The following is a 25,056-nucleotide window of genomic DNA, read 5'->3' on the forward strand; positions in this document are numbered from 1 at the left end:
CATATTGAATAATAAGAAAATTAGATGCAATATAAAAAATTATGAATTAGGAAAGAAAAAAAGAGTAAGAGAAAAATATAGTACTTAAAAAACGGGTAAAATAAGTGTAACAGATTGTTCTTTGGAGTAGTAACTAAGGAGAAAAAAATGAAAGAAAATTAATAGCTAATGGGTTTCGAACCTGAGACAATGTGAGGAAGTACAAAACAAATCTTACCAATGAGCCACTTTGTCCTTTCGATCATTACAAGTTGGAATTAATTTTTATACGTAGGCTTTTAACAGGTTAACGGAAAAATGGGCTTTTGATTTGGGGCCCTGGGCGACCGCCCCGGTTGCCCTGCCCCAGATACGGCCGTGGTTGGCTCATAATAAAATCTTTTACGATACATATTTTTTTTTTAATTTTTAAATGTGGAGGATTTATGTAATTTTGACAGTATTTCCAATGATGAATGCATGACTTTGGGACTTTGGGTACAATGTTGATAATAATAATTGGCTATTCGATTCTTAGTTATCTCGTTCTAATTACTAAAAAGTAAATAAGACATTCCTATCTCAAAAGTTTATCGTTTTTTAGTTACATCTGAAGCACGAATAAGTATTATTAGAAAAATAATAATTCTGAAGCTAATTTATAAACATTACAGACTTCGATGTTCATGATTAATTTCCACTATTATTACAATAGAAAACATCTTGATATCAATATGAAATCCATGTAAAACGTAATTGGTTATTAGTCTTATTACTGTGAAAATCGATCATGTATCGTTGATGGATAATAAAGGAGTATGTTTATTTATTTTTTTTCCACAGTTTTTTAACTTAAGTATCACTTAAAATCAAGATTTTATGAGAAACTATGTAATAAAAAAAATTATTATAAAAAACTACCTAGTAATAAGTAAAATGTTAGTACACTCATGTCTAGATTTTCAATTTGGACTTAATTTTCCGGCATTAACCCACCTCAAAACACCCAAAACTACCACCTCATAGCCCGAAACTACCCCACCAACTCAGAATATCCTCAACCACCTCGAAAATAACCTTATATCACCTCTAAAACCAACCCATAGTATTTTACAACATTTTAATTTTATTAGATACTTTCTTACAACATTTTTTTATCAAGTAGTTTTTCACAGTATCTTAGTTTTAAGAAGTAGTTTCCGACAAAAAAAAAAACCCAAAAAATAAAATTAAACACCAATATTCCAATACACCGTGCATTAATGTAGCAAATAAAACTTTCTATGTACAACCTGTATTAAAGGGGTTTATCTCAACCCTATATACTTCGTATATGGTACCTAAAAGTTTGAGATTAAAAACCAGTTATTATATAGTAGCCCCGGTTAGGGCTATTCTCATTGATTGAACTGAAATGAAGTGAAATGAATATTTTATGAGAGAAGGAAATTAGAAACTGAATTGAATATGCCCTTACTTTTAATTATTTTGTTATCCATACATTGAAAAATATAGAAGATCGATCAAGCTCAATTTTAAGAAATAAATATTTTCATGTATTAGACAAAATTCTCTCTGATACCAATAATCAATCATTAAATTAAAGATGATCAAAACTTCACTTGTAAATATAAAACCTTAATACATACATAATGTTGCACACTTGTAGTACGTACCACAAAACAAGCTAATATATCTGATTTAAGAAAACAACTAAACCTGAGATCGATTAATTAAAACATAATGAAAGATAAACCCAACATACCCATAACAATATCATCATCAGAATCATATTTAGGTTCCTTCCTCTTGGGTGGCGGAGGCGATTTTTGGTAAGGGGTCACGTTAACCCTGGTGTTGATCCACCCACCACGCACTAGTCCCGCTTCTGCCTCGGCCTTAACTGCCGGACGTTTAACTTCGAGGTTGCAAACGTAACCTGCAGGTTGTTCATCATTGGGTATGGCCTGAACCTCTAAGGAGGTTGTACCAATGAGCCGGTTTTTCATCATTAACCCGACTGCAGCAGAATATATTTCTATGTTTATCTTATACTTTTTCATTTGGTTCTTCACTCTATAGCGGAACTTGTAGTTCCAATTTGGGTTTGAACCACCGTGCTTGTCAATCCGGGTGAAAGGCTTTCGAGCCGGGTCAATCCACACCACGGCGTATGTCCGCATTCGCCGACCAAGTCTTAGTCTCCGGGACCTAGGTGGAGCTTCTAGGTCTTTGCCTGACTCCAAGGTTAATTCTATAACATAACGACTTTGGCTCTTTGTTTTCTTTTGGTTCATCATATCATGTTACGTTGTAGTTTAACCATAATTTTCTCAATTCTTTTGTGAAAGAGTCTATTCCATTGGTTGTATTTATGAAGGTTAAAAAGATAGTTTTTCTCTCAAAAGAATGATTACAAAGATAGATGTAACAGTGTTAGAAAATCTGACATAATACCGATATATTTACATAAAATCTAATCTAATTTAATATTTTAGCTTATCTTATCACTATTAAATAAAGCCCGTGACTTGATCAAATTTAGGATAAAATATTATTTTAGAGTTTTATTGTTGAATAAATTTTTAATATTTTAGAGCTTTGATGTATCCCATAATTGGATTATTCTTGAATTTTTTATCATCAATCGAGCCAAAGCAGAAAGTTAATGGGCTTTTTCCTACTCTTTATTATAACCTGTGGGCTAAGTTGGAGACCATATATATTAAATAAGTTATTCACCAAGCACGATCATTAATTTTAAAAAATATTTAAAATCTGTTTCAAAAAAAAAAATAAAAATAAAAAAGATATTTAAGATCATGTTCAAATTAAATCTCGTTTGCAAGCGTTTTTTTTTTTTTTTTTTTGTTCTTCCCATTGTCTTTAACTTATACCGTTACACTAACAATTTAACACTTTGATTCGATAAACCCTAAAATCAGTAAATCACCCCTCTTTTAATTTTCCCTCGCAATTCCATAAACCCTAACTTCATCTTCCCCTTTTCTCGCTCTCTCTCTCTCCTCTACAATGGATACTTTGCAAAATACTTACAAAGACGATGAAGATGAAGAACCAGAAAACACCCCACCTCAAATTTCCCCAAATCGAAACGTCCCAATTCCTGAATCTACTACAAACGACACTGATGAACTCAATACAATCGAAAACAACGACATTGTTGTTTCAAACCCTAACCCAAATCCACCTTCAAGCCCGAAAATCGCTACAACTGAACCCGAAATACAGCCCGAGTCAATGGCTGTGGAATCGGCGGAGAATCCGACCCAATTGGTGTTGAAGTCCGAAACTTTAGGGTCGGAAGATATTTCCTCTGAATCAATCTCTGAAGATGAGCAAAACCCGGAAAAGAAATCATTAGGTTTGGGGGAAGATGAAGAAGAATTAGACCCACCTTCGAAGAAACTGAAATCGCTTTCGAATTTTGAAATTGATCAATTGGATTTGGATTTACAATCTGCGATGAAATCGACACCGGTTGTTGGGAATGGTGGTGGGAGTAGCAAGAAATCGTCGAAGAAGAAGAGTAAGGGGAACAATGTGTGGACGAAGACGACGTCGAGGAAAGGGAAGAAGAAGTCTAAGAATAACAACAATAACAGTAATCACAATCACAATGCTGTTCCCCCGAAATCGGAAGATACTGTGTTGATCACTCCGATTCCGAGGTTTCCTGATAAGAATGATGATTCCCCTGAATCGAAGATATGTCTTTCCAAGGTTTATAAGGCAGAGAAGGTGGAATTGAGCGAGGATCGAATGAGTGCCGGGAGTTGTAAAGGGTATAGAATGGTGAGGGCGACGAGAGGGGTGAGTGATGGCGCTTGGTATTTTGAGATTAAGTTGATTAGTTTAGGAGAGACAGGGCATACGAGGTTGGGGTGGTCGACGGAGAAAGGGGACTTGCAAGCTCCGGTGGGGTACGACGCGAATAGTTTCGGGTATAGAGATATTGATGGGAGTAAGATACATAAGGCATTGAGGGAAAAGTATGGGGATGAAGGGTATAAAGAAGGTGATGTTATTGGGTTTTATATCAATTTGCCTGAAGGAAATTTGTATGCTCCGAAACCGCCTCATTTAGTTTGGTATAAGGGGCAGAAGTATGTTTGTGCCCCGGACCCGAAGGAGGATCCCCCAAAGATCATTCCTGGTGAGTTGCTTTCTTCCCTGTCCAACTTTTATTATTCTTGGATTTTTTAGCCTGCAAAAGTTTTTTAGTATAGATATATTGTTTGTTGGTTGGTTTTGTTTAAGCAACAACATTTTGGGGTTATGTTATGATTGTGTTTGTGCAAAGTGTAGGTTAAAATGAAGTGTGTACAAATTCGAATGTTGTTTTAATTCCATGACTCAATTAGCACTTATACAGAGTAGTTGGTGCATTGTATTATCAAGTGATTATTGTTTAGTGCATCAGTTTGTTGAGTACTTCCACCAAAGCAGTAAGGCATAGTGTATGGTATAGCAAACAAACAGGTATGTTTACATAGCTGCTTCCTAGTGTCACTAGATAACTTGCTTTCCTCAATATGGGTTAGCTTTACCTCCAATTTATGATGATTGGTGACTACCGAAGAACCTTAGCCACGGCCATGTACTTGTGAACAGCATTATGTTTTCTGCCTAGTTGGAACAATGAACCCAACTAGTATACATGATGAGTGATTCCCACTTAACTTGGATTGTAAAAAGTTGGCCTTTGGCATCTATCTGTATCATTATTCGTTTTCAGCAAGCTCGGATCTCATTTATTATTGATCCCCACAAGATTCTCCACCCAAAGGCTTTAGTACACAACATCATGTCTCACAGAAGATGTTAAGCTTCTGAGAATTTTAGTTTAGATCATGTTTGCTAAAGATATGAAGCTGATGCAGGGAAATTTACCATGTGTATCTTGTATCTATTTCATGGAAGGTTGTGGTTATGTGGATGTTAAGTCTCTTATTGGATGTGCTCTGATGATTTTCATATCATGCTAGTTGATTTTCATGATAAAGATTGATCTTGTTTTTGGGCGGGATGTTGTGGAAAGAAAGAAGACATATTTAGATGCTAATGTCATGAGTAGGCAAATGGCCAAATGTGTCAAATTACGGTGACTTTGAAAACCTATTGAAGAAAGTGTTTCTAGAGGAGTATTGGGTGATTGACAAGCTAAAGGGAAGCTTCTGTTGGTTGATGGATGATATGTGTATTTTGGTCACTAAGGCTGAATTTTATTATGTATGCAGCATCTCCTCATAGAGGCTTAGGATATGAGAACTTCTATTACATATCAGAGTTATGCAATGAACAGCAGTTGCTTGCATCTGTGAGAAGGAAAAGTTGTGAATATAAATCAACTTAACGGAGTATTAGGAGGCTTGCTACCTTTGATAGGGTGATTAACTGATTACTGAGAAGTATAGTAGGACTAATACTCTCAAGTTGTACACTTATAGGGCTGTACTAGAGTATTAGACCTAGTAGGAGCACATTACTGGATCATATAATTTGAATTCTTGGAACCTTAGTACACCAGAAGCAAGGCACCTTAATTTTGACCCTCCTGAAATTGATCCAATCTGACCTGTAAATAATTAATTGAATTTTCTGCAGAAACTGACTAGCTGCAGACTTCAAATCTGACTTGACCCAAAATAACCTAAATGATAACCATATGTGTCATAACTCATAACCCAAATATGACGTGAATTGTCAGTTTGACGTCTTGAACCATCTTTTTCTCAGGTCTATAGGACTGTAATTTTGTCCCGTTTCATAGTTGTGTATGTATGTACGTATGTGAAATGTGGCAATTGGACTATTGGAATTATAATGCCTTTGTGTCTTTTATTCTGTTGAGTTATCTGTAAGATTTTGTGATCTACTAACAAACATCTATGTATGTGAAATGTGGCAATTGGACTATTGGAATTATAATACCTTTGTGTCTTTTATTCTGTTGAGTTTATCTGTAAGATTTTGTGATCTACTAACGAACATTTATGATGATTGTAATTAAGAGTTTTTCCTTATCCAATTTGCAATGCAGGAAGTGAAATATCCTTCTATAAGAATGGCATTTGTCAGGGAGTTGCTTTTAATGATCTTTTTGGTGGACGCTACTTCCCCGCTGCATCAATGTATACCCTTCCTAATCAACCCAATTGTGTGGTGAAGTTCAACTTTGGTCCTGATTTTGAATTTTTTCCCACGGAATTTGAAGGCCGTGCGGTTCCAAAGCCCATGATCGAAGTTCCGTATCATGGATTTGACAATCGAGTTGAAAATGGTGTATTAGATGAGGACAAGCAGTAGGATGTTTTCTTATAGCGTTGTATGAAATATTTGGTGCTAGGGATCCTTATCCTTTTCTTTGCTTATTTGCTTTGAAAGGAAAAAGATAATCCTCGTAGGAGTGCCCTCATGCTTCAGAGAATGAGTTTGTACTATGATTAATTATTCATCTGAAATGCTTTCTTGGTGAATACAAATGGTTATTTTTATTCGTTGCATCCTAAGCAAAAAAGTTAATCTTTATTCTTTTTTTTTTGACGATTTCTCATTCCTGCCATGTTACTTTGAAGTATCTATGATTTAACTTTAAATTTTATTTGGGAAATTTCTTATGTGAAGTGATGAATGCTATTTCTAATACTATCTGTTGAAATTCTGATGCTTCAGAGCTATCACAAGTGTGTATTTTTTCAGTTTTCTATTTTGATTTTACACCATTGAAGTATAAATTGATTGCCTAAGTATCTGCATGGACCTTGACTATATTTGTATCTACTTCAATTGAAAATATTAATTGAATATATTAAAGGTGATATGGCTGTCTTTTATTTTTATCTTCACAATGATGCTACCTCTTACTGGCAGGTGTAGCACACTAGCACTTGCACCTGCAGAATGTCAGACATTTTAACATTTCTCAGGTCACTCAACCCTGTATAATTCATGGCGTTCTTATCATCTTCAGGCAGGTTTCCATGAGATAAGGTGAACTCAGCATGAAGGAAATTCACTCTGACTGCAATGTAGCCAATGCGGCTGATTTGAGGATGATGGTCACCAAGGTAAGAATTATTTTAGGCCTCTAATTTGGTTTTTAACTAATCTTTTTGCTGTAGTATTTAAATCGAATATGTTTCTCTAGTATGCATTAATGACCATAACTAGGCTTTTTACCAATAGTTGCATTTTAACTGAAGTTGTTATTAATCCACTGATTGTCCTGCACTGGGTTTACATCCCTTCTGGCATTCCTGGAATGACAACAAGGGCCAATGGGTGAAATTTTGACAAGTGAATTTTTTTTTATAACTTACCTGCTCCCTTTTGCCATAACTGCTAAAAATATCTAAAAATCACTCATACTTTCTGCTTAGATGCTATGGGAAGGGCTTTTGCAAGTGTTCAACATATAAGTATATAACTATAATTTACCTTCCCTCTTTTGCTGTGTTAGTTGCTAGGACCTTTGCCAATAGCTACTTTAAACTCTGTCCACTATACACAGCAAAATTTAATTGTTGAGAGCTTATGTTTCCATGGTATCTCACCCTTGTTCTCTGCATAATACCAGTTCAGCATACTCATTTTTTCCTTCTCCATTTTTCACTAAAAATCCTCATCAAAATGAGATTTTATCCATTTTGAAGTATGGACCTGTTGGTGATACTTATACTATCTAACTATTCGTTTCTTGTCAATGTGTCTTTCAACTCTTTCATGATCTATGATGGCTGACACTGCTTCTGTACCATAGTCTGTACTACTAGCTTATTTTTTACAATCAGAGCATCGTTATTGGTTGATCTTGTGTTGCTGTATAAAGTAGATGGTGCAAGTGTGCAAAAGAGAGATTGAGAGGGAAGAGCCTGGGGACATGGAATATTATTTTGATCATATTCATATATCAGTGAATGACTATAATTGTCTGTGACTTATAAGAATAATCAATCTTTCTTCTACATTACGTGTCTTCTTGGTTCAACATGTATTCTGTATAGACTTGCATTTCTGTTACAGAAAAACTTTGTAACTTGATTTGTTTCCTATATATTAGGATAATTCGTACTGCTCTTCAACTTGAAATTTGTTTCCAATGGGCCTAACACCATCTTTGTGTTGAAGGTCTTGAGAGATGTAAAACCATAGGTAAAATGCACAATGATAGAACTCTCCCATGAACAATAAGCTTACGGAATTGACACTGTAGATACACTTGAAAAATTTACTATAGCTTCTTCTAGGGGATTGGAGAACTAAGCCCTTCTTGATATGACAATGGATATTGAGGTTGATATCTCCTGGAAGGAAAAGCAGTCCTCCTGAAAGAGGGTCTCTTCTTTAGATGGTTCAGAGTCTTCTTTCTGTAAAATGTCTGAAACATTGGTGTTGCTTTCTCTCTGATCTTGAAGACGACCAAAAAGAGTAGCCTGTAAGTTAAGATGAGCAGGAAAATTCCACCCAAGTCCCACCACTTGGACCGGTCCAAGGGAACCCCAAACATTTTTGTGACAATATAACTTCCCGTTAATTTGGGATCACCAGGTATAAGTGGATCAAACGTGAGACCAACAAGATCGTTTTTGTATCCACCCTGCATTTACAAAACTTTGAATTAGTGAAAGTCTACATTTAATGTGAAGGTGGTATGATGTATGAACCCTCTGACCTGATTGTTAAATGATCTGAACTTAGTGCCAACATTAATATATATTAAAGTGTAACCTATGTATGAAATACTCTTTAGTATAATTTGGCATGCATAGTAGCATACATTGATAATTATTACCTGTATTGCCCAGGATCCAAAACTAAGGTATGAAATAGGATAGCGCCAAAACACCTTAGGAAGATCAGGTAGTAGACGGAAAAAGCCTGAGGTCATCATCATTATTCCCTGCATAATAACAATTTGTGATCAGAAAAGACTTGTATTCTAAGTACGTGAAGAATAGTCATAAAACAATTAGTTCGTCTTACAATGACTCCAGCCCCTGTGACGAGTCCCATTAAAAAGTTGGGAACTAGTGAAGCCACCACCATCATACAGCTCTCGACTGCTGAAATGCTTGCAAAAAGACTGAGGCAGTAGTATACGTAGTGAGAGAATTCTGGACGGAATTTCACCATGTACCAAGTTATAGTCCCTGAAGCTGTTGCTATTGCTACCAGGTATGGGAATGAAGAGAGAAAGTTTGATAGAATATAAACTACAACTCCATAGTACCCACTGAGCCTCTCGCGATAAAAGATCTGCAATAGAAAGAAACTTAGAAGCATGGCAATATGGCATCATGATTTAAAACAAAAGTCCTTTCCTAAGAATTTAGAATGCAATTCTTGCCTTCATTTCTTCAATGAAGGATGGAAAACCTCCAATAGACATAAAAGTCATGAAACCTGATACGAATCCACCACACGCTCCTCTAGCCAAGATTGCACTGTAACCAGTGCCAACATCATAATAGATGGTACCCACACATATAGATACTACTATGTAGACAACTATCCGTAGCCAATAATATCCGATGTCTCTGGACATATTTACAAAAGACCTTCTAGTCAGTGTAGTTAATTGCTTCCACCAGCTGGCTTGGCTACCCTTTGGTGCTTCTGTTGGTAGTCCTGCCTGCAAATAGATGGTTATCATTTAGGATTGACATAAGGTTTTTTTTTAATTTTTTTTTTCATGTTTAGATGAATTTTAGACTACATCGACTTAGCAAGCTTGTGTCTAGGATGCTTACGATTGATGTTATTTCTTGGATCCTTGCTCGGGTCCGTTCTGCATACTCTGATCGCCTATACTTCTCAATAAGCATTGCTTTTATCTGTGCTGTTTCCATTTCCATCATAGGATCTGATAACGTTGTGATTTGCTGCAGAAATCGGACAAGGAAAAGGGGAAAACAATATTAGATTGAGAAATAATTAAGTTTGAAAATCTTAGGATAACATGATCTTAATTTGTGCACATACTCGGGCTTGGTAGGATCCCTTCAGTGTAGCTGTAACCTTATCAAAGTCTGAGTTGATACAGCGCAGAAAATGGTCTGAGGGATTCCTTTTACTTGGGCATGGGAATCCAGCTTGTGCAAAGAACTGTAATGGTTAATTATAGATTATACATTTTTTCCTCTTTAAAATATCTGGAATAGAAATCATTATTAATTTTTTGCATTTAACATAGTATTCGTGTTCATTTCCTTACCAGAACAGCCTTTTTAGCATCGCCAAAGTAGACCAGTTCACCAGAAGACAATAGGCAAAGGTCATCAAACAAGGTGAAAACTTCACTGCTAGGCTGGTGAATTGAAGAAACGACTGTCCTTCCCCCATCTCGTGCCACGCTCCTAAGGGCCTGGACTACAAAGAAAGCTGAAGCACTATCAAGCCCAGTGGTTGGCTCGTCAAGAAACAAGAGACGAGGACGTGTGAGTATTTCAAGGGCAATGCTTAATCTCTTCTGCTCTCCACCACTTATGCCCCTCAGATGCCAATTGCCAATTATCGTATCTGCACACTCTTGAAGACCCATTTCCATTATGGCCCCTTCTACAATCCCTTCGATCTCTTCTTTCGTCAAGTTTGGTGGAAGCCTCAAATATGCTGAATAAGTGAGTGTCTCTCTTACTGTTAGGGTTCCAAGGAGTACATTCTCTTGTGTCACATATGCCTGAAATAACAGTTAAGTCAACAAGTTTATTCTTTCGTCGTATATTTATGTATTTTATGTCCAAAACTTCATATTAACTACTTACCACTCCACCATATTGCAGTCCTTTCTTCTTGCCATTGAGTAGAATATTTCCAGTCATGACAACATTTGCTGAGAGTCTGCCTGCAGAAGGGACAGTCGGAGAAACCAGATGCTGTCAAACTTGTATATACAAAGCAGATTTGCTGGTAAGCAATAAAACTCCTACTTCGTATTTCAATTCTTGCCTCTTAGCTTACATGTTAATTTAAGTTTTAGAAAGCTGTGTTCTTTTCTATACTACTTAACTATTATCTTCTTTTAATTCCATTTTTTTTTTGTAGTATCGAAAAATATACCACTTAGACTTAGAAGCTTCACAAATTATGGTTTTCCTTACTATCAGTTTAGCCCTGTTTTAAGCTAGTGTGGCCAAACATAGCCGAATTCCTTGTTATGATTATGAATTTACATTCAACAAATCAACCTGTAAATGAGTGATCCATGAATTTGCTTAATATCCAATAGTTAGTTATCTTTTAAGATATAATCTCTCCCTCCGATGTTACTATAAGTTAATACTACTAACAAGTTTTAAGGTGCTAGTTTTTGCACCGACACTTAAAAACTGACAAGTAATATACTAATATCGCACTATTATCTTAACCAAACAAATAATATTGCACTATATTTAATTTAAAACATAGTTAAATGGTCAAATATTGCGGAACAAAAGGAGTACTGTATAAATTTTCAACCACCATTTGAGTTGCAATCGACTTGTTGTATGGGACACATTCACTGCTAAAGCTCAAAGTTGAGCAGTAAAATGGACACAAATCTAGAGAAAAAATTCCAAGTTTTTGGCATACCCTACATTGGTTAGCTGTTAATGAAGCTGGCAGTGAGTTTGGTGGAAGCATTAAAACTGAGTTTATGGAGGGTAGTTGAAGTTCAGTTATCTCTTTACAACTTATTTAAGAGAGAAAGAGAAATGTCCCTTTTTTGCAGTTAGATAGATCTTAATGCTCTTGTTTCCCGGGCTGGTGCACTCCTTTAATTTAGGATGCTTAAAATTCCACCAGTTGTATGTAGACGAGATTAGTACTCATATCTTAACTACACTCGCTATATTCCAGCTGTTTCATTTTCATAGGCGTATTACTAAATTTATATAGTTAGTCTTTAGAATAAGGAGTAGATTGTTTTATTTTGTGACCAAAATTGAGTTAATTGCTCCTAATTTTGGATATGGTCCACCAAAATGGTCCATTCAAAGCAATCTAGATATACCTCTAAAAATTGCACCAAATAATTAATCAACATGTGCTCTTTAATGATTTGATTTATTGGTTACAAAAGGACCACTTAACATTAAGATTAGTCACCCAAATTCAAGAAAAGATAAAAATGTGAATAAATCCAAATGAAACTCAATAAAATAAAATTGAATCAAAATTACCTCCTCAAGAAGGAAATGACGCTTTAAATTGAGACATAAATGTAAAACACTATACACCTAGAATACAAGATTTCCAAAACCCATTTTTGGGGTTTCTTTTCTTTATTAATTTATTGGCATATGATTTGTTCATGTACTTGTTCCTATTTTAAGCACACAATCAATGTCTCTTCTTTTTGAACTAACGCAAAAAAATTGATAAGAGTTTTTTTTTTTTTTTTTTTTTTTTTTTTTTTGAAAGGAAAAAATTGATAGAGTTAATAAAGTTAAAAGAGATTCAAATCTTCAATATTACTATTATCATTAAGGACAAAAAATTGACTTATCATCTAACATTTACTCTAACAATACCCATCAAAAAGATAATAATTATATCACAAAGTTGAATATTCAATTTATTTATAGATCTAACTCCTAAACACAAATGGTGAATTATTATAGTGGTTTCCCAAATCCTACCATATAACAATTGCTCTTCTAACACCTATTGATAAAGTTATTTTAGCTGGTTTAATCTTCTAGTTTGGCAATCTGTGAGATTGAATTTCGTTTACATTAATTATACTCGAGTGATGAGAAAAAAATCAAGTGAAGTAGGAAGATAAGAAAGAAAGAAAAAAAAAAAACCTGCCAATGAATCAAGAAGAGTAGATTTGCCAGAACCAGAAGGACCCATAATAGCCATAATCCTACCAGGCTCAGCATAACCATTTATCCCTTGAAGTATCCTCTTTGTTGGCTTATTTCCAAAACTTGGTAGCACCACCGTTAGATCTTCCCATACTAGATACGCCACTGCTGCACCACCAATACCACCGCTTCCTCCACCGCTTGTCTCCGAATCATCGTCGTCTTCGTAGATCGCGTTTTTGTAATTCCTGTGTGAACCACCTGGTTCATTTGTTGCTAATGCAGCTGCTGCCTCGATCTCCATACTACTATTACTATTACGATTACTATTATTATTATACATAGCTCATATAAACCCTCTCAAAAGAATAGCTAAGTATATAGTATACGATCATATAACTTATAAGTCTTAACTCCTAAGAGTCCAACTGCCAACAATGTAACACTAGTTTTTTTTGGTATGATGTGATTTAACATTAATATTGATAATAATGTATTAATTATGAGAATGTGATGTAGTTGAAGTATACTAGTATTTGATGTTATGCACTAGAACTAGCAGTACAAATTCTAATTTACATAAGATTTTTAGAGAGAGAAAGAGACTAGTGAGTTAAAAAGGTTTAAAAACACACGTAATGTGATATATGGGTGGCAAGTGGAGAGAGAATTTAATGCAAACAACGCTGTTTTTAGGTGGAGGGGAAGAGTATGAATTTGTTACACCGCTACAAAAAAAATTAAATTGAATGTGGTTTTCACATTCTTGCTATTTATGGCTTCATCTACTATCCAATTCTTTCTTATTGTTGAGAGTTGTCAATTTGTTATGGGTCTACTTGAAACAATCAAATACTATCTTCATTCGTTTTGGTGGGTGGATTATATATTTTGATTTGTTGAATATTGATACGTGATTTAATGATTGTAGTCTGTTTTCGAGCTGTTTGTGGTGATGTTGGTTTGGGATCGATAAAGGTTGTGATCGAGTAGGTTTGAATGTACCAATCAAATGAAGTTATTGAGCTGTGGTTATCAGTATTAATACATATTAAGTAATACGATAGTACTTAAAAGTATCTCTAAATACTACTAGCATAATAAGGTTAAAAGTGTAAAAATACCATTGCGTATTTGCGTGAAAGAAGGATATATTCCAAGTTATTCCAAGGCTGATGATTTAAGGTACATTTAAGTTAGACCTAAAAGAGCTTGATTTTGAATTCGAGTATGTAATGAAAATTACAATGTGGATAAAAGGGACAATTCCTATATCATATTCTCATAGGTCGATAATCGAGATATGAGCTTTAAAAAAATGCGGAATACTAGAGACCATTTTTCTATCAATGAAAGGGACGTGGAGTAAATTCTTTACACTACACAAACAATGGAGTTGCAGAATTTTATTTTCATGAATTCTCTACATCCAAATATCTAATACGAAGTACAACGTAATTGCATGATGACAAATAGACATATGCACACATCATGGGTAGTGTGGTAGTAGTGTGATATTGTCCCTCATTAAATTTGGCCTTATCAAGGCCCAATACCACAATGATCAAGGCCCAATACACAGTTATTGGGTCCTGAAAATCTAGAAGTCATTAGGCCCACTAGGCCACTAGAATCATGGGTCTTGAACTATGTCAGACAGACGGACAGACACTTAGAATGTTGGACCTTGAATAGTTTTATTAGGGTCCATGTCAATTGTTTTTAGTATAATTAATGTGAATTGAACTCTGTTAAGGTGTTTGGGTTGAGCTTATATGAGCACAGTTTGTTAATCAACATTGCATCAACTTGGTTAATCCTGTATTACACTATAGAATTATAGAATTAAAGGGTGTGGCATGATTTGATCATTGTGATTTGAAGAATTCAGCTCTTTAAGCTTGTAAATTGCATCATGTGTAATTAACCTTAAACCATCCTTCGTTTTGGCCTTTGCTATATGGCAGTGACTAAGGAATCACTAATTCTGCAATGTTCTTGACGAGGTTGAGCAGTCAGGCCTTGTTACGATCATTAAGGTCGTTGAAACTGCTCCTTTTCACCAATTTATGTTATGTTGATAACTTGATATATTTATGCTCCACTATGTAATGGAGCATATATGGTGCTTTATGTTTGATTGATAATATGTCTGTTTATGATTTTGTTATGTTTTGATCCTTTTGCTGGATGTATTTTTCGCCAGCAAATTCATGTATGATTTGAATGTTGTCATAATTTCATGAAACTAAAGCAAAACTTTCTGGCTTACATAAGTTTCTCACTGTATATATATTGAGCTATGTCAAATTGCTGAATCTTTTTTGGTTCTGCATATGCAACGCTCCTTACATGTGTAAATGTAAATCTTACAGTTGAACTTCGTCTTTTAGGATTGAGCTGATGAAGTGCATTATAAGGTTGGAGACAAGACAGGCAGACACCCCTTGATCTAAGATATGCCTTTTTGTAAGTACTTTACTTTGCTGATTGTAGAAGCGTTTTGTTTTTGCTTTCGGGCTTGGAAAAGCTAGCAGTAAGAAGAGCCTTATGTAAGGCAGTGTTTCCCACTTTCACCCGGACCACTGCACCACTGTTAAATGTTGCAATGCAAGATCACAATTGATACATGAACTGTTTGTATGTTGTTCTGCAGTGCATTTCACCTCCTGTATCCACGTTGGACCCTCAATACATATGAACACTTGACAGTTCATATGATTTTTGTTAAAACAGCTTATTAGACACTTGGACACGAGTTTGTGTTTAGAAAGTGTACACACTTCTGAAGTAGAGGAATATCTGAATACATTTGCTGGTTTTGGTGAAATTAATTTCTTTTTCTGCATGTAGGAGGATGACCTAAGGACGTTTAACAATCGTTTAGAAGATCAGAACCATTACAGGTTAACATGTAGACGCGATTGTGAGAACTTGTTAGCTAGCCATTATAAATCTTGAATCATAACAATCATTATGGTGTACATTAGTACATAGTAAGAGTGATTATCAATTTATCACCATATTAGCGAAATTCATTCTATTAGACTTGACTGTTTTGTATTTTTGGTTGTTCCAAAATTCAAATCTACAATATCTACGAGTTCTCTTACTCCCTTCGTTTGAGATTAATCGAAATACGAAGTAGTAGATTAAACGAGAGGAGTTGTGTTTGTATCAAAACCAAACACTCATTATTCCACAAACTGCTAATTCAACGGCCACGTGTCATTACCTTACTAACTAAACAACCTTTTTCCAATAACGCGGGTTTTACTTTCATTTCATAACCGATCTTCCACTCCACCTCCCTTCATCCATTTTCACGTGCTTTCCACAAATCCTAGCCGTAGATTCTGTCATCTCATTTCCATCCTCCACGTGTCCCTATTAACACGTGTCATCATTTCAACGCCCAACCTATTTATCCGAAAATCCCATCAAAATTCCTATTTAAACACCCCCACTTTCACTTTCCATTTTTCAATCCCTACTTCATCACAACAAAAAAAAAAAAAAAAAAAAAAATCAAAATTATTTATTTACAATTATTACTTTTTGAGATCTTGAAATTTGAAAAAATTCAGTCCCACGTTAATGGCGATGAGCTTAACACACCAGATCGGAGCACTCTCAGGAACACCACTCCCGGTGGAAACAACCGCAACAAACACCGGAGATTCATCGTCAACACTGAACGCATCGGCGGTGTGGAAATCTCCAACACCGGCGTTAAAATGCAAAGTGACACGCCAAAGCGGTGACCTAACCGACATGCTATCACCCCCAGTGAGCCCATGTCGGTCTCCTCTAAGAGCGGATCTAACCGCAGCATGCCAGGCATTCGCTACTGGTACGGAACATGAAACCGCGGAGTACAAAATATCTTCAAAAGAGAAGCACGAGAAAGGCGTGCCGGTTTACGTGATGATGCCGTTGGATAGTGTTAAGATGGATAATAATGTGAATCGGAGGAAAGCGATGAATGCGAGTTTGCAAGCGTTGAAGAGCGCGGGAGTAGAAGGTATAATGATGGATGTGTGGTGGGGTTTGGTGGAGAGAGAGAATCCTGGGGAGTATAATTGGGGTGGTTATGTTGATTTGATTGAGATGGCTAAAAAACATGGCTTGAAGGTTCAGGCTGTTATGTCATTTCATCAGTGTGGCGGTAATGTCGGCGACTCCGTCTCGTATGTTTCTATTTTATCCCTCATTTCAATCAAATTTTACAAATGTTTATGATTGATGAATATATGATTTCTTTATATTTGTGTTTAACACGTTAAATTAAGATTGGATTTTCTACAATTACCATTTTTTAGGATCATTGGATCATGTTTGTGTTTGATTTGTTGATGAATTCACATTTCACATAAAAAATAAATAAGATGATTGCTTAAGGAGGAGTGTAGTTGTACACTAAATATATTAGATTGAGTTTAATTTGGGTTGTTTTGTGCACAAATCCAAAAATATTAAACTGGGTTCTTGTTGTGTCAAAATTGTAAACTGTAAACTAGAAACGTTGAAAGCAATGTGTGTAATGAGAATTTTTTTTCTTTGTTAGGTAGTGTTCTCTTCACCTACAATTTCACTTATTTTATGTGATTGAGTTTTATGTTGTCTAAACTTTCTAATTTAAACTATAATTATCTTATCTTATAAGAACTTATTAATTTTTTATTTTATTATCATCCTGTCTGAATCTATTAGTAGTCTTTTATTTTATCCGAAATTATTAGACCTTATCTTATTGTGCATAAGTGCACTCGAAGCTTCCGCCCAAATAGTACTTTTAACTAGGATTTGAATAATTTGGAGATAGATAGGTAGAACAATCCACCCATTTGTCAATATATGATTGAGAGTGTTAATGTTGATGGATATAATTTGTTGTTTGGTTGTAAGAGTTTGGATATGTGGAAGATTTTTGTTGATGTATTAGTGTAAATGTAATGGATCCGTAGATTAAACGATTCTTTATTAGCCATACAATTTTTTATGTAATTTATTTTGTTGTGGCTAAAAGGGTACTATAAAAAAGAGTGTACTTTTCTTGACATTAGTAACTATTTTGGCAAAATTCACGTGAGGCTGATGTCAATTAAGAGTTCATGACAAATTGACAATCTTGCGGTACTTGACAAAAGTTGGAGTGGATTGCTTTTGGGATTTTCTTCTTTTCTTGAGTTTGTTGGTTGCTTCCCCTTTCCTTTAAAAAATTTATTCGATTTCTAGTATTGAAGTTTGTTGTGGTGTAGACTCTTTAATTTTATAATCTTTTAAAGGATGTGTTTACTAAATGTATGCTAGATTTGATTAGGGGTCGGTTTACGAAATTGAGTTTATGTGCAGTAGTCTCCATCATATCATTAAAGGATGATAACGTGTGGCCTATCTTTTAGGAACGAAGAATCTTCTCTTTTTAATGAGCTATGCTCACATCAAAGTTTGTTTTGTGATGTTGATTGAATTATATATTTAATGACTTACTTTTTTGGGAAGTATTAGAAGTGTGAAATGTGTGCATTCACATACCTGAGGATGAACCCGGACTTGTTCCAAGCTGACAATTGGAGGAAATTTGTGGCATTTGTGAAGAAAATGAAAGAAGGAAAGGATGCAAAACGATGTTGGGAGCAAGTTGAGAGAGAGGCCGAGCATTATGTGCATGTTACACAGCCTCTCGTCCAAGAAGCTGCTGTTGCTCTCATGCACTAGGTGTTGTGTTTAGAGAATACAAGGAGTACTTACAACATCAATTTTTACTTCATTTATCAAAATCAATTTGTAATGTAAGCCATGATATAAATGTTCAACTTCTTTTACTTCTGATCAGTACCCCCTTTATTATTATGGGGGCTGTTTACTATGTAAAAATGAAACCATTATCATATAAATCTACGAAGCCTGAATATAAATTAAATTTGCATTAGCTGAAAGCTTGGTCTAAATATTTCCTCCAGGAAGACAAAAAATTAAATTATAATTATAAATTTAGTAATCCCTCTGAAATATTATAGATATTCACTATCTATATCCTATTTATGTCCTCTCTCATTTTTTTTTCTTTGTTTTTTGGCATAAACCGCGTAATTTGTGGGATGATGAGACATTCAGAAACTCAAAATTGCTTAACGATTGAGTAAAAAAAAAAAACTTATCAATCCATGAATAATTGTGTTGTAAATTACTTGGTGATTGACCTGTAATTGAAGTTTTCTGATCTGTGAAATGAAAAAAATTAATTAAATTTAGTTTCTCCCCTTATCAGAGTATTTTTTTTCATCAATTATAATCCCGTCATTTTCCTTGAAATCAAATTATAAATAGTTGATGTCATTTTTCTTTGATATTAAATCATCAATAATTGATATCCCCAAGCAAGCCAATGGCTATTGCCATCACTCTGTTCGTTGTGACATTTTTATCGATTAGCCTGCATTTTACGGGTATATGTTTCTTGCTAAATCTCGATCTCTTCGTTCTTTAACTGTTGTTTGAGGTCATGTATTGTACATGTTTTTAGGAAGAGTTACTTTTTGCATTGGTATTCAATACATTTTAATAGAGTTTCGATAATTTAATTGAATGAAAAAGTTTGTTACGTGATCATATATATGATCTTATATCATCTCAATTTGTTCTAATTTTTAATGACGATTTAATAATATAGAGGCATAAATTGGTGTATGCTATGGAATGATTGGAGACAACTTACCGAGTGAGAAAGATGTTGTGAGCCTCTACAAATACAATGGCATAGGAGCAATGAGACTATATAGTCCAGATATAGCAGCTCTCCAAGCCTTACAAGGCTCGGGCATTAAACTCGTGCTAGACGTCCCTATTGAAAACCTTCGGTCTCTAGCATTTTATCCCTCAGAGGCAATACGTTGGGTCAAGACCAACGCCGTGCCCTTTGCATCATCAATTAAATATATTGTTGTAGGGAAAGAAGTTAACCCTTCTCATAAATTTGCTTCATCAGTGTTACCCGCCATGAAAAATGTTCACAACGCATTAATATCAAACAACTTACGAGCCATTAAAGTTTCTACATCCGTTAGTACAGAAATTATGATGAGCACGTATCCACCCTCAAACGGACAATTTAATTACACATCATACATTACCCCAATAGTCAAATTTATAACTAGTAACAATTCACCTTTGTTAGTTAACATTTACACGTACTTTGCTTATATTAGTAATCAACGTGATATTAATCTCAACTACGCATTATTTATGTCCCCGGGGACTGTGGTTACTGATCCGAATAACGGCAAAAACTACCAAAACTTGTTTGATGCAATGGTTGATTCAATATATGCCGCTCTAGCAAAGGCGGGTGCACCTAACACGGCGATTGTGGTGTCCGAAACCGGATGGCCATCAGCCGGGGGAGTCGCGGCCACAGTGAACAATGCCGGGACTTATTATAGGAACTTGATCAATCATGTGAAGCAAGGGACTCCTTTAAAACCAGGGCAAGCAATTGAGACTTATTTGTTTGCAATGTTTGATGAAGATAAGAAACCAGGGGCTATAACTGAACGTCATTTTGGTCTGTTTACCCCTACTAAGGCTCCTAAATATGGCCAACTTAATTTTAAATGATCTATTTTCTAATACTTCAAGATTCACTGTTTTAATAATTGCTATTGTTTGAACATTTTTATCCTATTATGCATTTTGGTATTTGTATTGCAATAAAGAAGTTTTAGGCTCAATAATTATTCTAAAATATAACAATTACTTCGTATGTTTCATGACAACATTTTTTTTTTCCGAAATCTTTAGGTACATACAAGAAATAGACTAATAATTAGCTAGATTGCAATAGAAGTATTAGTTTTGTCGTTCAAGAGATAAGGTTCCGGTTGTTATGGATACTTTACGAACAAAGGCACCATATAACCATATATATGAACAATTCTAAATAGCCAAAGCAACAGTAATGATGTTGGTTTGTGTAGCACCAATATAACATAAATAACCGATGCAAGTATTGCGAGAAATCTCGTGAAGGACTCCCAACATCTTAATTGAACCGTTAAATGGCTAAATGCCAAATTAGTGAAAAAAAATCATTTCTTGTATTACTTGGCTACCACATATTACATGACTACGATAAGATTTCAAAATAGTCTTACGATATATATTTGAATCAGACTTGTTCATGGGATTACAATAAAAATAAATAAATAAATGAATAAAATTTCTTGTTGTGGATGCGTTATCTTTTCTTCAACTTGTTGCCTTGAGTTGGTCTTGCACTCATGCCTCGATCAAGTTCATTTTTTTTTTCACTATTAATTTTCTAATAAAAGACACTACAAGTATAAACAAATCTATTAAGTTGGAATATAATTCTAATAGTCTAAAAATCTAAATTATATCTCGTAGACCGTAGTATGGAGCAACGTTGCGTTGCCATATCTAGAATCAAAATAAGTCACATGACATACGTGATATATTAATTCATAGAGAAAATATATAGGATAGTAGTGGTCCATAATAAAATAAAAAAAAAAAGGGCAATACACCGTTTTCATGGCCGAAACACGTTCGTTGTTTTTGGATCAAAAGCCGACCACGACAACTATATACCGTCCTCTATATTAATCTCTCTGCCTACGATTTTCAATCTCCACAAGTTCAACCCTCAATGAAGCTCTTGATTTTATTTTGTTTACTTTATGAAAAAAATATTTATTTGGTGGTTTGTTGGTTAGTGAAAGGGTTTGAGGTGATTAAAACACCAATCTCATCTTATCCATTAACATATAAAACTAAGTCGTTCTCCTCCTATGATAGGAAGGGGCTTCCCACATATCTTATTGTTAAAAAAAAAAAAAAAAAAAAAAAAAAAAAAAAAAAAAGATAAATTGGTTTGATTTTGTGTATTATAGTCTTTAAATTTAGCCTTTATATTACATTTTTAGACCCGACAAGATTATGTATCTAAGTGTGTTCCGACTTCTGAGGCTCCCAAACTACTTAACTTTTATGAGAGACTCATTTGATACTTTGAAACCATCTCATTCATCATGTCTTGACACACCCTTCACTGTTATTATGACTTAAAATCTAAAATGTCTTACCTTGGCCTTGAGTTGGCCTTTTGGATTTTGTATCCATGCCTTGGCATTAGTACTAGGATCTATTTTAGGGTTATTTGTGAAGGATGGAATATACCTTGTGAAATCATAAGTCATAACATTACATATTGTTGAATGTAGAGCATCACAAGTTTCAATCTTTACGCCTTTTATAGTAGCTTTATAAGATGACCACTATTTGGATCAATATCCATTTTTCTCATTTGCTTAGACATGACCACCACTGCAATTCATAAACAAAATATCTAAACATAAGTACATATGAAGTGAGTGAAAAAACTCGTACTCCTCGAGTCTATTCACGTTCAATGCTTTATGTGTTGCAACTCTTATGTAGATTATGTAGTGATAAACCCAAATACACATGCCTAACAATTGTTGAAGTGACAAACACTTATAAAAAAAAAAAATAATAAAATAAAATAAAAAAAGAAAAGAAAGAAAAAAGGAAAATGATATATATAGTCCTTAGGGCTACATTGCCTACATATAAGCATTAAATATACACTAGAAAATCGTATGAAGTTAGGAAATCAAAAAATATAAACATTAATTACACTGATTGACGCGTGTTTTTGTCATGAATTCCTAATTTTATACAATTTTCAAGAGTATATTTAATGCTTATATATATCTTTTAGGGCTACATATAACATTACCCAAAAATAAATAAATAAATAAAATAAAATCATTATGAACACAAATGACTAACATATCTTCAACTTTCATACTCATATTAACTACTTGTAGTTAAATCATTCTTTTCTTTCCAACCCCAATTATAATCACACTTATTGTCTTTTTTAACTAAAAAAAAAGCTTAAGTTGTTTTAGGACTTAACTTTTAAAAAAAGAACCAATCAATCCAATAAAAAAAACCTCATCCAAAACCCACAAAAATAAAACCTATTCTAAAAAAAAAAATTAAAAAATAAAAGTAAAATCCTTTTAATCCCCCAAAAAAGGAAATAAAAATTTAGGAAATAGTTTGTACCCTTATTATAATAGGTTTCCTAATGTTTGTCAAAAAAAAAAAAAAATGTTTCCTAATGTAATTATATATATATATATATTGATCAATGGTACACACTTGTTTCACCGAAACCTAATTTGAACCCGAAAAGAAAAAGAGACTAAAGTGCTTCTCATAGATTCTATGACACTCCGGGATGGCATTTGGATGGTTGGAATTGTACATTTTGTCTTTAAATTGTTAATTTATGTACATGTCTCCTTCCTATATATATATATATATATATATATATATATATATATATATATATATATATATATATATATATATATTGATCAATGGTACACACTTGTTTTACCGAAACCTAATTTGAACCCGAAAAGAAAAAGAGACTAAAGTGCTTCTCATAGATTCTATGACACTCCGGGATGGCATTTGGATGGTTGGAATTGTACATTTTGCCTTTAAATTGTTAATTTATGTACATGTCTCCTTTCTATATATATATATATATATATATATATATATTGATCAATGGTACACACTTGTTTTACCGAAACCTAATTTGAACCCGAAAAGAAAAAGAGACTAAAGTGCTTCTCATAGATTCTATGACACTCCGGGATGGCATTTGGATGGTTGGAATTGTACATTTTGCCTTTAAATTGTTAATTTATGTACATGTCTCCTTTCATTAATTCAATGCCCTTACAAACTTTTATGTGATCAACTAGTGATCTCATATGGTTCCAAACAACATTAAATAACCCTACGACGCATCCTCTACCATCTTGTGAGTTTTCAACACCGAGTCCCAAAATATCATAAATTGGTCTGATTTTGAGTATTATAGCCTTCAAATTTAGGGCCTGTTCATATTTACTGAATTGAGCTGAACTGAACTGAACTGATTGGAACTGAACTGAACTGATTGGAACTGTACTGAACTGAACTGATTGGAACTGAACTGAAATGAACTGAACTGAATTGAGCTGAAATAAATATTTTATGTGAGAGGGAAATTAAGAGCTGAACTGAACTGAACTGAACTGATTGGAACTGAACTGAACTGAACTGATTGGAACTGAACTGAACTGAACTGAACTGAACTGAACTGAAATTAAGTAAATGTGAACAGGCCCTTAGCCTTCACATAATATTTTTGGACCCGACAAAATAGTGTATGTAGGTGTTTTCCAAGGCTCCCAAACAACTACGAGAGGCCTATTTGATACCCGAAACCATCTTATTATACATTGGCACACCCTTCACTGTTATTATGACTTAAAATCTAAAATGTTTTACCTTGGCATTGATTTGGCCATGTTGCCTTGCCTTGGCCTTTTGGATTTTTGTATCCATGCCTTGGAACTAGGATCTATTTTAAGGTGATTGTTGAAGGATGGAACATACCCTGTGAAATCATAACATTACACAGTGTTGAATGTTGAACATCACAAGTTTCAATCTTTACGCCTTTTGTATTAGCTTTATATAAGATGATATGACCAATAATTTTGTGTTCCGTTTGGGATCAATTTCTATTTTTCTCATTTGCTTAGACATGACCACTACTGCAATTCATAAACAAAATATCTAAACAAAAGTACATCTAAGAAGAAACTTGTACTCCTCGAGTTTATTCATGTTCAATGCTTTATGTGTTGCAGCCCTTATGTAAATTGACATGTATATATTTACACCAAATACACATGCCTAACAATTGTTGAAGTGACACACTAAAAAAAAAAAACCTTAGAAACACAAATGGCTAACATATCTTCAACTTTCATATTAACGTAGTTGAATAAATCTTTTCTTTCCAACCCCAATTATAATCACACACTTAAGGCTTAAGTTGTTTATGACCTAACTCTTAAAAAAGAACCAATCAATCCAAAAAAAAAAAAAAAAAAAAAAAACCTCATTCAAAACCCACAAAAATAAAACCCATTCTAAAAAAATTAAAAAAAGGAAATAATAGATATTATTATAGTTATAGAATGATAAGATTTGTTTGTACCTAGTGTATATTTTGTTTCCTTATCGTAATGATTTCCTATCGCTTTTCAAAAAAAAAAAAAAATTTATCGTAATTATATCCAGCCTGTAACACTCTATACATATTGAGCAATGGTAAAAAAAAAAAAAAAAAAAAAAAAAT

General features: G+C 34.2%; 4 protein-coding genes and 1 pseudogene across 5 annotated transcripts; 3 read left to right on the top strand and 2 right to left on the bottom strand.

Moving 5' to 3' along the window:
- Positions 1-1,531: 1,531 nt before the first annotated feature.
- On the bottom strand, positions 1,532-2,276 carry LOC145577053 (uncharacterized). The gene is made up of 2 exons (XM_081634740.1): positions 1,745-2,276; positions 1,532-1,554 (listed from the first exon to the last, which is right to left on the bottom strand). Exons 1-2 carry the CDS (start codon positions 2,274-2,276, stop codon positions 1,532-1,534), a joined length of 555 nt encoding a protein of 184 aa, XP_081490866.1.
- A 653-nt stretch (positions 2,277-2,929) lies between these two features.
- Positions 2,930-6,420, top strand: LOC145575897 (protein TRAUCO-like). Its single transcript, XM_081633692.1, has 2 exons — positions 2,930-4,156; positions 6,044-6,420. Exons 1-2 carry the CDS (start codon positions 3,013-3,015, stop codon positions 6,307-6,309), a joined length of 1,410 nt encoding a protein of 469 aa, XP_081489818.1. The 5' UTR covers positions 2,930-3,012; the 3' UTR covers positions 6,310-6,420.
- Positions 6,421-7,883: 1,463 nt separating this feature from the next.
- On the bottom strand, positions 7,884-13,493 carry LOC145574195 (ABC transporter G family member 15-like). The gene is made up of 9 exons (XM_081631935.1): positions 12,792-13,493; positions 10,767-10,846; positions 10,217-10,681; positions 9,985-10,107; positions 9,753-9,884; positions 9,350-9,634; positions 8,986-9,258; positions 8,795-8,902; positions 7,884-8,599 (listed from the first exon to the last, which is right to left on the bottom strand). Exons 1-9 carry the CDS (start codon positions 13,135-13,137, stop codon positions 8,246-8,248), a joined length of 2,166 nt encoding a protein of 721 aa, XP_081488061.1. The 5' UTR covers positions 13,138-13,493; the 3' UTR covers positions 7,884-8,245.
- A 2,773-nt stretch (positions 13,494-16,266) lies between these two features.
- LOC145575898 (beta-amylase 1, chloroplastic-like) lies at positions 16,267-18,736 on the top strand. Of its 2 annotated transcripts, none has more exons than XM_081633693.1 (2): positions 16,267-16,984; positions 18,300-18,736. In XM_081633693.1, the coding sequence occupies exons 1-2, from the start codon at positions 16,392-16,394 to the stop codon at positions 18,334-18,336; spliced, it is 630 nt and encodes a 209-aa protein (XP_081489819.1). In that variant the 5' UTR covers positions 16,267-16,391; the 3' UTR covers positions 18,337-18,736. The 2 variants fall into 2 exon arrangements, with proteins under 2 accessions (XP_081489819.1, XP_081489820.1); XM_081633694.1 differs by having other exon boundaries at positions 18,306-18,736.
- Positions 18,737-19,185: 449 nt separating this feature from the next.
- LOC145575899 (glucan endo-1,3-beta-glucosidase-like) lies at positions 19,186-20,414 on the top strand (annotated as a pseudogene).
- Positions 20,415-25,056: the final 4,642 nt, after the last annotated feature.

This window comes from Chenopodium album, chromosome 13 (genome assembly GCF_948465745.1).
Source record: "Chenopodium album chromosome 13, dcCheAlbu1.1, whole genome shotgun sequence".
Taxonomy (NCBI): Eukaryota; Viridiplantae; Streptophyta; class Magnoliopsida; order Caryophyllales; family Amaranthaceae; genus Chenopodium; species Chenopodium album.